Genomic DNA, 14,732 nt, shown 5'->3' with positions numbered 1-14,732 from the left:
ATCTGTGGGATCCTCATAAGGCTGAAAGCAGGGTGCTGTAGAGCAAGTGGATGGAGACTCATTTAAATTATTTTATTCAATTGACAACCATAATTTTTAACAGTAAGAGATAAGAAAAATACTGTATGAATAAAATGCATACAGTTTTGAGAATAATCAATAAAATAAAGTTGAACAATGATTAGATTATTCAATTTTTATACATATTTTTTAAATGTCTTGTTGAACTTCTCTGAATACTTTGATTTTGCAACTTCGACTTGATATAATGTAATATTTCATGTTTAATTATTACAAACAACAGACACACAAACTGTGTATATATGAAATAACACGTCAAAAATCCAATTGCAGAAATGTTTTAAATGTTAATAATTGTACATAATATATTTATAAATAATTAAATACAAAAAACAAACTATATATAAAATATATAATTAAATACAATTTGTTTATACAATTACAATATTAGATTTTTTTTATATACTGCCCTAATATATATATATATAAGCGCACACATCATTTAAGCACAAAGTTTTATTTTGGAATACTGTTTTATAAACTATACATTTTAATTATATGAAGAATTCATTTGCAAAAACATATAACTTAAAAATGTTTAAAAATCTACCTTTTTTTTTAAATGTATCCTGCATTCCATTTAATATCAATCGAACTGCAGCTGGGTTGTTTTGATTAAATAATGATAACTAAAACAACTACAGCTAACTGACACAATAAAACACAATAAAAAACATTATAACACAATAGAAACGTTATTTATGAAAATGAATACAAACTTAGTTATCTGTTTTTGCAAATTCTTCATATAGATGCTCATATATGAAACAACATGAATATAAATTAAAACAATGTAGAGATGTTTTAAAAAGATACATTAATTAGAAAGGACAAAATTATATGACAAAATTAACTAAACTAAAATAAAAAATTTAAACGATAGATAGATAGATAGTTTGTATGAAACGAGAGTGAGTCTTATATATCAAGATGACATAATTAAATAATTGAACACAATTTTGAATTGAGTTTTAATACTTGATTAGCTAAACAAACGGCAAAGCCTTTACCAAGAACCTCCGTTCCTAGCAAGAGTAGTACAGCGCCGACTTCAGTTAACTGCTTTTACTGGTAGTTATCGAGGGATAACATACCTTGGAATGTCACGACTGACCAATCAGAATCAAGTATTCCACAGAGCCGTGTAATAATTACAAGTAAACACCCGGCTACAGTCAAGGCCTAACAGCTTTGACTCTGCAGTCTAGCGGCGTCTATAATAAAGATAACAAATATCAGTCATGATATTAAACAAATAATTGCTCCCAGTCATATCACAAGGACATAAATTCCCTTAGACGTGGAGCTAGCAATCTTGTTCTCCCCTTGTCGTTGTGCGGCTTAATTTGTGATGTATGAAACAAAACTCTTTCCCGCCGCTGAAGTTGATGAAGCTTGATAGGAGTCATTTTTTGAGGCAGCATCACAGCTGGTGGGGCCGGACCCGGTGTGAAGGACACGGGGGAGGAAAGTATGCAGATAGCAAGCGCGCTAATCAATTAAACGTGCGATGAGAAGCACCTTAATGGCACTGTAGTGATTGAACAGTCTATCAAAGTGCACATTATGTTTCAAATAAATAAGATACTGTACAGCATGTGTTCTAGTCCGATGCCTTTTAATGAATCTGTTGTAGTCATGCTGTCGATAAACTCACTTTGCTTGCTTATTTATCGACTGCAACTGCATTATTGACTGCAGTCGATTCTCATAAGCCTTTGTCGTCTGAGTAAACAGGAAAAAGTGGAATAATGCAAGATTGCGATGCTATTTCATATATGTTGTATAATCTAATGCAGTCTGTATTGTATTCCAGTAGTTTCTAAACGGATTGTGTGCATTTTAGAAAGAAATGCATGTGCGGTTTCCCTTTCTCTTAACGAATAACGGCGGCTGTTTTTATTTTCTTACGGCGGCCCTGTGGTGATGCTTTATCCCTCATCCCTGTCAGAAAGAGAGTGATGAAAACATTCCCCGGCTGATTTATTTTAGAAATCGCTTGGAGGTTCTCAAAACTCCTGCACCTTATTGAATCATGGAAAAACGGGAGCGCGGCTGAAGTGCTAAATAAAATATCTGACGATTTAGAGGAAAACGCATTAAAGGAACTCCAATTCTGTCATTTACTCACTTTGTGGATAAAAACCTTTATCCCTTAGTTTAGTCTGTGTAAAGCAAAAAGAGAAGTTGTGAAGACTGCTAGTTCCTGTTTTCCATGCAATGACAGTGAATGAAGACTGCAGCTTCAATCAAATATGTAAAAGCACCTTATTTTAAGTGTTCTGAAGTCCTATAGTGGATATGTATGAGAATCAGATTTGTGAACAAAATATTCTATGATTAGTAGTTCTATGATTCTATGTAAAATTCTGATTTGTCTGATCAAAAAACAAAAACAAACAAACATGATTTGTTATGAAAAATTATTTAGACCAGTTTTTTGATTAAATAAAAAGATCTGACTTAAAATAAGTTTAATTTGACCCAAATCAGACCAATCATAAAGACCAGTTTCGCGATTCATTAAAACGGTTTGACTCACTACAATGATTTGTTCATTAAACACTCTGAATCCTTTTGACGAGTTTTGCGATTCAGTTTAAAAGATGACTTAAAATAAAAATTACTCATAAATTGGACAAAGTATTTAGGTATTATGTAAAAAGATTCGAGTGAGTATCTGTTAGCATATCATTCAGATAGTTTTTGTAATTGAATGGAAAGATTTGATTCATTCAGACAGATCATTTTTGATTCAATATAAAGTTTTTACTCATGCCTACTGATTTTTTTATTTATTTTTTAATTAAAAGATTTGACTGAATTGATTTGTTCACAAGTCATTCAGATCTTTTTATGATTCAGTGAAAAGATTTGACTCATTCGCTCATTTTTGTGATTAAATGATGATATTTGACTTCAATTTTATTTTCATCAATCAGACAAAATCATTTAGACAGTATTTGTGACGTATACACAAAGTCAATTCTGACAAACCATTCAAACTATGAATATGAATAGAAACTAAAACTGGGTTCTTCAGAAGTTACATGAACCACTTTTATGGTGCTTTTTGTGTCATTTTTTTAAAGAGACTGAAACTTCCAGTCAGCATTTATTGTCAAAATCCACTTACTCTGCATAGTTTTACAAAGATCATCTTTGTTTTCCACAAAAAAAAAAAGAAAAAAAGAAAATTCAAGCAGGTTTGAATTTTTTTTAATGGACTTTGAAGTTGTATGCCCTCCATTGTCTCCATGCTACCTTCTGATTTACGGTGTGTGTTACTGTTACACTCTTTCCGCCCATAAGTATTATTCCATTCAGCTGTCAGGACAGCCGCAAGGGTGTATTTTAAAGCATGCTACCACAGCAGCGCTTGTGGCATAAATATTGAGGTGAAGTACAGGCTGTATTAAATTCATACAGGTCAGCTTCGTACATTAATCCAGAGTCCCATCACTCATTTCCCTGAGCTGAGACATCACAAGAAGCACGGCAAGACCTCAAGGCCACATCTATGTGAATTTGTCCAGGAACGTTACCTCCAGATCACAAGATCCCCCCTCAGGCGTTGTTGAAGGCCCATCCTGCCCTTTTATTTTCCAGTTCAGGGCCTTCTTTTTTTGCAGATAAATGCTCTCCGATGTAACGTGACAGATGTCACACTGCATCGCCTCTATTTTGATACACACCCTCTGATCCTGCCACAAACGATAAAGAGCGCACGGGGCCCAGACAACGTGCTGACACTCCTGATTATTTTAGAGCACGTCACGATTGCGACGAGACACGGAGCCGGCCAGGTTCCAGAGCGTATCAGGGAATATCAATACGTGCAGACTCAATAGACACATCCATCCCATTGACATATATTCACAAAGATCAATGCAATGATAAAGTTGGAGGTTTAGTTGAATCACACTGCTGAAGCTCAGTCTGGTGAGGCTACACGAGTTTCTTTCCCCAGTCATGGTTTTTGTACGTAAAGAAATATCAAATCAAAAAGTTTAATTTGAAAACAGAATGAAACAAGAATTCCGTACCTGGCTTTATCCAGTGTTCAGATTTCTGTTTTGGAAATGTATACATGTCTCAATTGCATATTTCAACATACGATTTCGGAAAACTTTTGAAACAGAATGAGTGTCTTTTAAGAATGAATCGTTTCGTTTGGACTGATTCATTTAGGGTTGAAACGCTTGTGTTCTCTGAGGCGCATGTCTGTTTATCTTGCTTATGAAATTTCATTTTTCTTTTAATTAATTGTAATTTTCTTTTAAAGTGCCCCTATTATGCAAGGTCAAACAATGCGTTAGTTTTCTCTAAATATGCATTTAATACCACCTCGTTTTCCAGCGATTCTTAAACGATTCGTTCAAAGCAGTTCTAAGATTCAGTCTCTAAACCCCTCCTTTCTGTGAGTTTACTAATCTCTGATTGGCCAGATGGCCCAGTCTGTTGTGATTGGTCTACTGTGTGCAGCGTGTGTCGGAAACAATATGCCCATTGCCATAGTTCTGTATTTCGAAAACACTCAAAAATATTATAAACATCTATTATTTATCATACTTACATGTTGTGATTCAGTGGAGCAGCTGGTCCAAATAGACTGGGTGCTGTGCCATCTTTCAAGAGCAAGGGTTTTATGAATCCCATGATAAACTCCCCGAGATTAGAGAAGCACTTGTTAGTCAAATGATGTGTTTGGGGGTGGGTCAGTTTGTTCGCAGGCGTCCAACATAGAACATTGGCGAGTATTATGCAAATATGTAACCCTGTGACGTGTAGCCATCATGGAAGTGGGATTTGATTTACCAACAACTCGTTTCAGCTGTTCAGAGCCAATTTCTTTTCTTTTAGGAGACAGTTTATCTTACACTTTCGGCTTTACAGCTTTGCAGATCTTTTGCATTCACATACATGCTGTATTAAAAGGCAATAATCAAAATGGCATTCTATAATCACATTTTCGTTGGACTGACCAAATTAGAAATTAATTCACATTTTATACAAATTCATTTATTTTTTTTCATAATATTGTTTTTTTAATTGTTAATTATAATGAGTTTGAATCAGTGGTGTCAAAAGTACTGGCATTCATTACTCAAGTAGAAGTATAGATACTAGGTTTTAAAAAGACTTTTGTAGAAGTTGAAGTATCAACTCAAGCTTTTTACTCAAGTAAAAGTGTAAAAGTACTGGTTTAAAAAACTACTTAAAGTATAAAAGTAAAAGTAATGTAAGGAAAAAAATGCCATTAAGAACAAAAGCTTGGGCCGTGCCACAGGGGCCTATTGTGCACTACCCCACCTCCTAAAAAAACATTTTTCTAAAGGCCATAATGACTATAATGTTATATTAAAATGTTCATGTTGAAAAGTTTGGGAGGCACTAGGCTACCTGTTTCAGCCGCATATATGCCCATTGAAAATGAACTCATTTTAGTACAATGCAAATACATTAAAGAGCTAGAGATATGATGACTAGTTGCCAATAAGTATTGTTATGGTGCAAAAAGTCAAACTTCAGAGGCATGTCATCATTAACCTTGAATGGAATGTAAATGTACATCCAAGCTGAGCTGCAGGAATCAGTGAGGGCAATGGACAAGAACATTGGTGCAGGCTAAAAACAATTACTCTTGTGTGGTTGACTATTTACAATAAACATTATAGTGCTGTCAAAATGAATGATTAATCTAAATGATTAATCAAAAACTAAAAATGAAAAATAACTCATGATCCTGATACCTTCTTGACTGATAGCTTCTTGTATTCGGTACATCTGCTATGTCCAGTGTTCGAGAGAGCTCTGGTGCCGGAAGTAATTTTCCCATTCATTTCTCCCATTCACTTTCGGAAAAATCCGTATCTAAAGAGTTTAAGAGCATGTGTGAGGATAACCAGCTACGGCTGAACTCATAAGCATATAACATATCATTTCAAGTGAAAAAATTAAGACAAAATCCAAAATTCAAAAGGTACAAGACTGTGTACATATTTTCATTTCGAGCGCAGGAACTACTCATCCCATAAACCACCGCGCCCCATTGAATTTGACTGAAGCCACAACTGAGAACGAGGCAACGAGCCTTTTGAGCGACATCCAAATCTGATGACGGCCGCTCGCGCGAACTTTTTCCTCCAGTTAATTTTATTTTATATAGTGAATGTGCAGTAATTATATATTGTGTGCGTGTGTGAAAGTGGTTAACGATAACGTCAGCAATGGTGCAGTGCTTTGTATCTGACTGCAATCACCGCTCAGTTGTCAACACATGTCGTTGCCATTACACAAATGTTCAGTAAATGCACAAAAAGGTATGTCTAGGCTAAATATTGTTTTGACAGTGGCATTATAAAATGCTTGATATGACTCATTTCATATGGAGGCTACAGTAGCCTAGCTAAAGTGGACGATAATGCTAACTAAAGTTACCAACCTCCCTGCCAAACTCTCAATGGCAGCCAAGGAGATCATGATTGCACTGATAAGTCTACCGTGCAAAAACGCAACACAGGTCTTTATTTTATTTTATTTTTTTATTAATGATCTTCAGTCTTCACGGACCTTCGAGGGGTTTAACCAGACGGTTATACGAGCTCCACCAATCAGATGCATCACTGTGGGATTGTGGGATTGTTCAGGATTGTGGGTAATGAAGTACTTAGCCAAGACATCGTGAATAAAAGGCATTTATATCAAAACAAGGTTAGTGCCCCATGATCTTTTTACGTTTATATGAGCATATACTGTCGCTTAGTACAGCCGTAGCTGGTTTTAAGTCTACCATGTATGGTTACATTTTACCGGCTTACACCCCAAATGTCAATGCAGAAATTGCATTGAATTTTTAGTTCCGGCACCATCTGTGGGTGGGACTGTGATGCTCTATAGCCTAGATATCACCACATTGTCATTTGTGTCATCAATCGCAAACGATAATTTATTAAAACGTCTCACTACCCAACTACCTACAGTAGCTTAATTTGTGGAGGACGAAGAGAAAGCACCCATTTGGCAAATGAGCCAGTAGTGAGAAATAAATAATAACTTTTAAGTAGGGTCCAGTGCCTTTTCGATACTTTTAAAATGGTACTGGCGCCTCAACGTGCCTGAACCGATACTTAAAAAAAAAAAAGAACTACAAAAAAAAATATGGATAACATTAAAGAACATTACAAATATTTAAAATAAATCCATAGCTTTCACATTGGATGCTCTCATTTCCCAAGTTGTGCTTCCCTTAATCTAAGGCTAATAAATGTATTTCACAATCTGGGTATATTAATATTTCTATATTTCTATATTAATTATATAATATTTCTGCTGTATCTCTGTCACTCACTCTGATATTTAGTTAAGATGAGTGCTGTCTGTCACTGTCTTAAATCAGTTCTGTGAATGACTGTATGCTCATTCTTTATAAAGTAGCAACAATCTCGTTTTTAAAATACAGTACTGTGCAAAAGTCTTATGGAAAAGAAAAAATAGTGTTTTCACCCCAAAAAAAGGGTTTTAAGCCAGTTATTTATATCTTTTGCTGCAATGTGTCAGTAGGACAGTAGTTTGCCATTAATTTTAATAATAATCTAGTGCAGTAATCAAGCAGTTTGACAATGGCAAAATGAATGTTTTGAAATGTAAACTGATATTTTATACTGACACTCTACAGCAAAATATATAAATAACTGGCCGAACACCATTCTTTTAAGTGAAAATACTGCCTAAGACTTTTGCACAGCAGTGTATGTATAAAGTACGTATGATTAAATTAAGTATATTTAAATAAGTGTAAGGAAACTTTACACTAGATGAGAAACTGACTGATCGTGACCTTTTGTAAACTGTATTTATGACAAAGAACTTCACAGATACAGATATTCTAACAATCTATCGGTAAACACACACCTTGTGTCCTCTGTCTCTGTTTGAGCTCGCGCTGCTCCACCGCGGTCCGCGGATTGAAGAGCGTGCTGAAAGACGGAGAGGAGACCGGACTGACGCCGGTTTCATTTGAAATTTAAGCGGACTGACTCTGAGGCGATCGGATACTACTGGTTCCAACCTACTTTTAAGAAATATATTTTTTGATAAACGAACCCAAAACTGTCTATGCAGTGTGATGTGATTTGTGTCATGTGCAGGTGTGATGGATCGCGTATGGACCAATAGGGTGTCGGAATGGTATATGTGTATCCCATCCAACCACAATCAAATTCACTCCATCCTGATGGCGCGATTTATCTGGATAGGTTTTTTTTCTTTCTCTCTCTCTGAACGATAACAATCCGGAATGAAATAGCAGTAACGAAGCTATTTTTTAAAATGTAAGGAGTAGAAAGTACAGATACTTGCGTGAAAATGTAAGGAGTAGAAGTAAAAAGTCGGCTGAAAAATAATTACTCAAGTAAAGTATAGATACCCCAAATTTCTACTTAAGTACAGTAACGAAGTATTGGTACTTCGTTACTTGACACCTCTGGTTTGAATAGACATGATTACAAACCTTATTATATTCGATAGAATATGTCACCGATTCACTTGTAAAAGTCATCAGGATTTGAAATGATTTGGCCAGTATCATCTGGCAAAGTGCCCAATTATAACATTCAAGATTTCAGCTCAGTCAAACAAAGCATTATCTGTGAGGACTCTCGGTTACCATAAACTAAACACAGAACGGGTCCAAGACAGCTTGCATTAGTTTGAATTCCAGGTCAGCGGTAGCTACGCTCTTGGTCTATCTTCACCTTCCAGAGTTTTGTAGAAAGCGTCGTCTCTTCGCAGTCTGCTTCTTCCTATAAAACCAGGCCTCTAAGCAGGACAGCTTAGTGCTATCACCTCAGGCCTACCCACCATCTCCAACATGGGGTTGAACCCAATTATCCCCCAAATTAAAATGAACAGACTTGGCACCGGGAACAATTACTGCTGTGACTCGATTCCCGCAAGCTAAATGGGCCAAGCAAAAGCAGTCCCTGTATGCCCATGCTGGCCAGGGACCAAAAGTCTGGGTAGTATTTGGGCTGTGCTTACAATAGGGATGTTTGTGGGTAATGGGGAGGTGAGAGGTTACGCCAGTCATTTCACTTGCTATGTTTTTCTTTGCTTTAGAAGACAGGAAGCTGTTCGTTGGGATGCTAAACAAACAGCAGACGGAGGAGGACGTGTACCGTCTTTTCGAGCCCTATGGAGTCATCGAGGAGTGCACTGTGCTAAGAGGTCCGGATGGAAATAGTAAAGGTGAGGTTATGTCACCTTTTTATGGTATAATGCTGTATTAGCAGTCAACATAAAATTGGGCTTTTTGCTTCCTTATACACTATACACTTGTGATCATATTGTGTCTAGTGCTGTCAAATCAGTTAATCACATCCAAAATAAAAGTTGTGTTTACATTAACATTTAGCATTTGCATTTATAGTAATTGAGCAGCAAATCAGCATAATGATTTCATATGACTGGCATATGATTTTATAAAGGATCATGTGACACTGATGGCTGGAGTAATTGATGCTGAAAATTTAGCTTTGGCATCAAAGGAATCAATTACATTTTAAAATATATTACAATAAACAACTTTTCAAAGGGGTCATCTGATGTTGCTAAAAATAACATTATTTTTATATTTGGTGGAATACAATGTGTTGAAAATAATTTTCCATATACATACTGTGCATTGCTGTTTCTCCTCTATGTCCTGCCTTTCAGAAATGCATTGATTTTTACAAAGCTCATCGGTCTGAAAAGCACGGTGTGCTTTGATTGGACGGCTATCTAGTGTGCTGTGATTGACAGAATAGTTCAATGACATTCTATTTTTCATATTTAGAAATGTTACGCCACATAGCATATTGTTATGCTGTATCCCGGGCCACGAGACAAAAACAATAAAACCCGCTATAAACAAGGCATTTGTTGTATCCAGTCGGGACATAATTACTGATTAAAATGACTTATAATGTCTTTTTACACATTGCGCCGTGTAAACATAAAACCATGTCTGGAGTTGGAATTGCCCCACTTTGTAGTAACAGCCTTTGTGCACATCTGTATGCTACTTTCCCAGGTTCAGGAAACACTCAAATGTCTGGGTTTAACTGTTCTGGAACAGTGTTGTTAATACAACGTAACCACTGATTTCCAGTTTTCCAAACAAAGTAGTTTGGCAACTAAATACACAACGTCTTCATGACATGGTGGCGGCGTCAACAACACTACAGAGAGAATAAAAGTTATGCATTATTTATTTGCGGATATATTGGGAGGTGTTATGCAAATCTTCCCACACAGTGATGTAGTCATGTGGGGGCGTGTTTAAACGAGGCGTTGTAGGAAGGGAAGGACGAGTCTTAACTTTTATAAAGAATATCTCTTTGGGTTTGACACTTCAGTCTTTGCAACTTCATGGATCTTATCTATTCACGAACAGCTTGTAGCACTCCAAAGAGAAAGGAAAACTGGAAATCGCATCATATGACCCCTTTAAAATTGTACTATTGTAATTTTATTTTTTTATCAACTATATGCAGCCTTGGTTAGCATGAGACTTCTTTTAAAAGAAAAAAAAAATAATTTCTGCCATATAAAATCAAACCTCTGTCTTCTTTTCTTTTTCTTTTTGCGTATTCAAAAATATAATGTTGTTAAATATTGAATATGATGTTAAAATGTTACATTGACATTTTATGCTGTCCGAGAACCATGTTATTGCCATTCAACATTAAAGACTCATAAGAGACGGAGAAAAAGCACATATTTGAGCATGAAACTTTTTATAGACTCCATTGTTTGCCCAGAGAGGCTTTGGGGACACTCTAAGACGCTAATACAGCCTGGCATTTGGAAAAGCACTGTGGGAGTGCAAGTTTTCCCCTTGCCAGTGTTACGAAAAAAAGCTGTAGGATTATTTCTGCTACTTAGGGGGTGGATCTCTGAATATATCCAGTCGTATGGAAGAGAAGAAAAAGATAGATGTCAAAACATTCCCTGTACAATTAAAAAAAATAAAAACATTTTTTAATTTAGCTTCTAATGTGTTTTATTTCAAACCACGTTTCTAGCAAAAATAGAGCTTAATTCTTTAATAAAAACTGTATAAAACATGTTACGCTTGTATAAGGCACATTGAGACCTATCCTTAATATTTTGACAGCTTCTTCAACGGCTTGCAACACGACTGCTCTTGAATCCCAAATGGGTTTGAATTCTCGTGATGAATATCTGTAGCAGCGTTTAAATCGACACCAATTATCCCGTATTTTGCGCTTTGTTTGCATAGATGGGCATGTGGCGGTAAATAGCACGCTTTTCGCATCAGTACAGTCTCTAGAGGAGCCGCTTGCTTACCGTTGGAGGGCTTTCTGCCTCTCCAGTGTTTAATGTGCTTCTCTACACTGTGGTTAAAGTGTTTGTGTGCCTTTGTGTGTGTGTCTTTTTTCTATCAGGCTGCGCCTTTGTAAAGTTCTCCACACACGCCGAAGCTCAGTCCGCAATCAGCGCCCTGCACGGCAGTCAAACCATGCCAGTGAGTACACACTTCTCTATAACACACACACACACACTCACAAAACCTCTTATTTTCAGCGTTGCACTTTCTTTGTACTTTGATGTTGCTCCTGCAATCAGAGGTTGCAATGACTTTCATACAACTCTACATTCTGGGGTCACAGTATTATTATATGGGTCACATAAAAATCTTGTCTTTACTTCTTTGAAATGTGTCCTTAGTATTCTTTAGGTTTCATGTGGTTTTGAAAAAAAACTTCAAATTAAAAAGTTTCATTTATTGACTTGACAGATACACCACATGACATTTTTTAAAGAAATAATTCATGTCGTTTCAAACTGGTATGAGTTTGTTTCTTATGTTGAACATAAGAAAGAATGCTGGCAATCAAACAGTGGTCCCAATTGACTTCCATAGTATTTCTTTCCCTATTATGGAAGTCAATGGGGACCAACAACAGTCTGTTTCTTCAAAATTCTTCAAAATTTTTTCTTTTTGGAATGACGTAAAGGTGGGTAAATGATGACAGAAGTGATCATTTCTAGGAGAAAATATTCCTGAAAAAATATCATGTGGTGTAAATGTCAAGTATAAAACAAAAAAAAAGATTAAAATTCACAATTTACAACCTGAAGTAATCTAGTATTGTTATAAAAGCATAAAAAGATAAGCATAACAGATACTTATCAGTGAAATTGCAGGGATTATTCAACCTCATAACACACACACATTTGTCCTCCAAGTTGAGTCATGCACTGTGACTAAATAGTTTTTGTAGTATTAGCAGATATGTGGTTAGATTTTGTGTGTGTGTGTGTGTGTGTGTGTGTTATGAGGTTGAATAATCATTGATTGTTTGTTTGTTTGTTGGTCAAACCACATGAATAGCAACCAGCAGCAATATTAACATATAATAAGCAGAAAGGGTTTTGTCTGTCTGTGTGTGTGTGTGTGTGTGTGTGTGTAGTAGTAGTAGTAGTAGAGGAACAAGGAATCAAACTGATTCCAAACAAATAAGAACAAATCAGTCACTTCAACTTACGAACTGCATATTTGCTCATATTGTTTTGTTGAATAGCTGCATTTCCAGCATATCAGCACGTGGCCTTTGTCCGGCCGTTTCAATCTTGAGGACTGGACGCTGAGCCTTAAAAAGCAGGCTATTCAGCACAGTCTGTCTGAATCACACAGCTATTCAGTCACACACGCATCCCAAGCAGCTCACACGCTGCTGCTTTATTTGCTTAAAGACTCCGGCTGGATACAGACGAGCTATGAACCGTCAAAATGCATTTGACCTTGTGCTTTTTTCTTCTTCTTTTCTTCATTTTTCACAACGCAGTGACATTTTTAAAGAATCAGTTGACCTAGAAATAAAAAAAAAGTCATTATTTTTCATTCACCACTGTGTGATCCCAAACATGTTATGTCTTTTGAACACAAAATTAGATGTTTAAATAATGTACGTAAAATGCACTCTTTAGGTGGACTGTCACTTTAAGAGAAAGAAATGCACAGAGAGGCTGCACGAGAAAAAGATCTGTGTTGTGATCTGCTCTCTTTATAACCTTTAGGGTCAACCGAGGTGCAAATGATTCAGGGACATTGAAATGTAAACCACAGTCCTGAAATCATCACCTCACACACACGCTCAGATATCCTCTCCTCTCTCTCTCCCCTCTCCTTCCCTCCATCCTCCCGGGACATTAGGCAATAGACTTGTTTACCTCACCTTTCACCACATTGACTGGTGAATTATTCATGGGCATGTACTGAGGTGGGAGTGGAGGAGAGAAAAAGAGAGAGAGCGGGAAGGAACGCAAGATAGAAAAGTAGAGAGAGAGAGGTGGAGAGACAGGGGAAGGGTGGAAGAAGCTCATGGGGGAGGGATGAAAAAGGTTTATAGTCATCTCGGAAGGTAAATTGATTATGGAAAACCTTACCGGCCTCCATTCTCTCGAGTCTGAAGTTGTAGAAGGAGGGGTCACGACTCGCGCGGCTCCCAGGTGCCAAAGTGAGATGTTTAGCTGAGATAATGGAGTTCTTCTCAAGGCAGGGCTTGATGAAGCACTCATCCATCTGCAAACTCTTCAAAAGAAGCGATGGCGAACTTACCGAACACCCACAAGCCTCTCACGCCCTCGGTCCACCAGCAGCTTGCAGTTATTAAAGTAACACTAGCACCAGGCACAAAAGTATATTTTTATAAGTAATACACTTTTCTGCCATCTAAGTAAAATATTCTGCAAAGTGACAAAATGGCAACCAGTCAGAGCGTATTTGATTTTTCATTTAAGACGAACAGGACTTCTACGTTGCGTGAAGTGATTGGAACAGAAAACGCAACGTGAATAGATGTGAAGCGACAAGTAATTTGTTTGTCTGGACTAGAGTCCAATACTGAACGAAATGACAACCAATCAGAACATATTGAATGTTTCATATATGAGAAACGAGACTTTAGACTAATAAAACGTCATTGTAGGCGGAGCTTTGTTGTGAGAGTTGATTCAAATAGAAATTGCGTCAGAATTTCCTGCCTGGTTAGGAAAAGTTAACAAAAGCTAATGCAACTTTTTTTGTACCCAATGAAAGTGAAATACTGCGCAAAATAAAATAAAATATAATTTATTTGATGTGTAATATACACTCAAACTTGTTTTAGTCAAATATAAATGAAATTGTATTTTCGGCAAATGTGATTATAGTGTGGGTGGGAAATTGGTGTGCAAACCCCCCCCCAAAAAAAATTTTTAAAAATTGAATAACATGGAAAAAATAACACTGCTTGACGTTTTAATGATAAGAAACTTAACAAAAGTGATCTTTATTATTATCGAACGCAAAATGCTGTGTAAAATAACAAAAATCACAACTAAATGAACTTGATATTTTAGATATAGCCATTTAAAATAATTTGGACAAGTGAGATTTCAGTTTATAGAAATAGAACCGCCTCACCAAAAAAAAACTGACAAAATGTTTGTAGTGGATTAAGACCAAACTCAAAGATGTGCGAAAGATTATCATTTGCTTCTTTACTGGGTTGCACAAATACACCAAGAAGCCTCTCACAACCTCAGTTTGCCCTCAAAGAACCAAATGCAGCTTATAGTTATTACACGAACGAGTCAAG

The 14,732-nt window shown here is 36.4% G+C and overlaps 1 protein-coding gene and 1 long non-coding RNA gene across 10 annotated transcripts in view; one reads left to right on the top strand and one right to left on the bottom strand.

Annotated features, from left to right (window-relative positions):
• The window catches only part of LOC127987872 (uncharacterized), an 80,261-nt gene that overhangs the window by 1,180 nt on the left and 64,349 nt on the right, over window positions 1–14,732 (bottom strand). The window lies entirely within an intron of this gene.
• Window positions 1–14,732, top strand: part of LOC127987838 (CUGBP Elav-like family member 5) — a 207,918-nt gene that overhangs the window by 157,937 nt on the left and 35,249 nt on the right. For all 9 annotated transcript variants that reach the window (XM_052590194.1, XM_052590196.1, XM_052590197.1 and 6 more), the window contains exons 4-5: window positions 9,202–9,330; window positions 11,535–11,614. In XM_052590194.1, coding sequence (XP_052446154.1) covers window positions 9,202–9,330; window positions 11,535–11,614 — 209 coding nt within the window. The remainder of the gene's footprint in view (window positions 1–9,201; window positions 9,331–11,534; window positions 11,615–14,732) is intronic.

The sequence above is a fragment of the Carassius gibelio genome, chromosome B22 (genome assembly GCF_023724105.1).
Source record: "Carassius gibelio isolate Cgi1373 ecotype wild population from Czech Republic chromosome B22, carGib1.2-hapl.c, whole genome shotgun sequence".
NCBI classification, from domain to species: domain Eukaryota; kingdom Metazoa; phylum Chordata; class Actinopteri; order Cypriniformes; family Cyprinidae; genus Carassius; species Carassius gibelio.
Note: the sequence above shows the minus strand (reverse complement) of the source record. Positions and strands in the feature narration are given on the sequence as shown.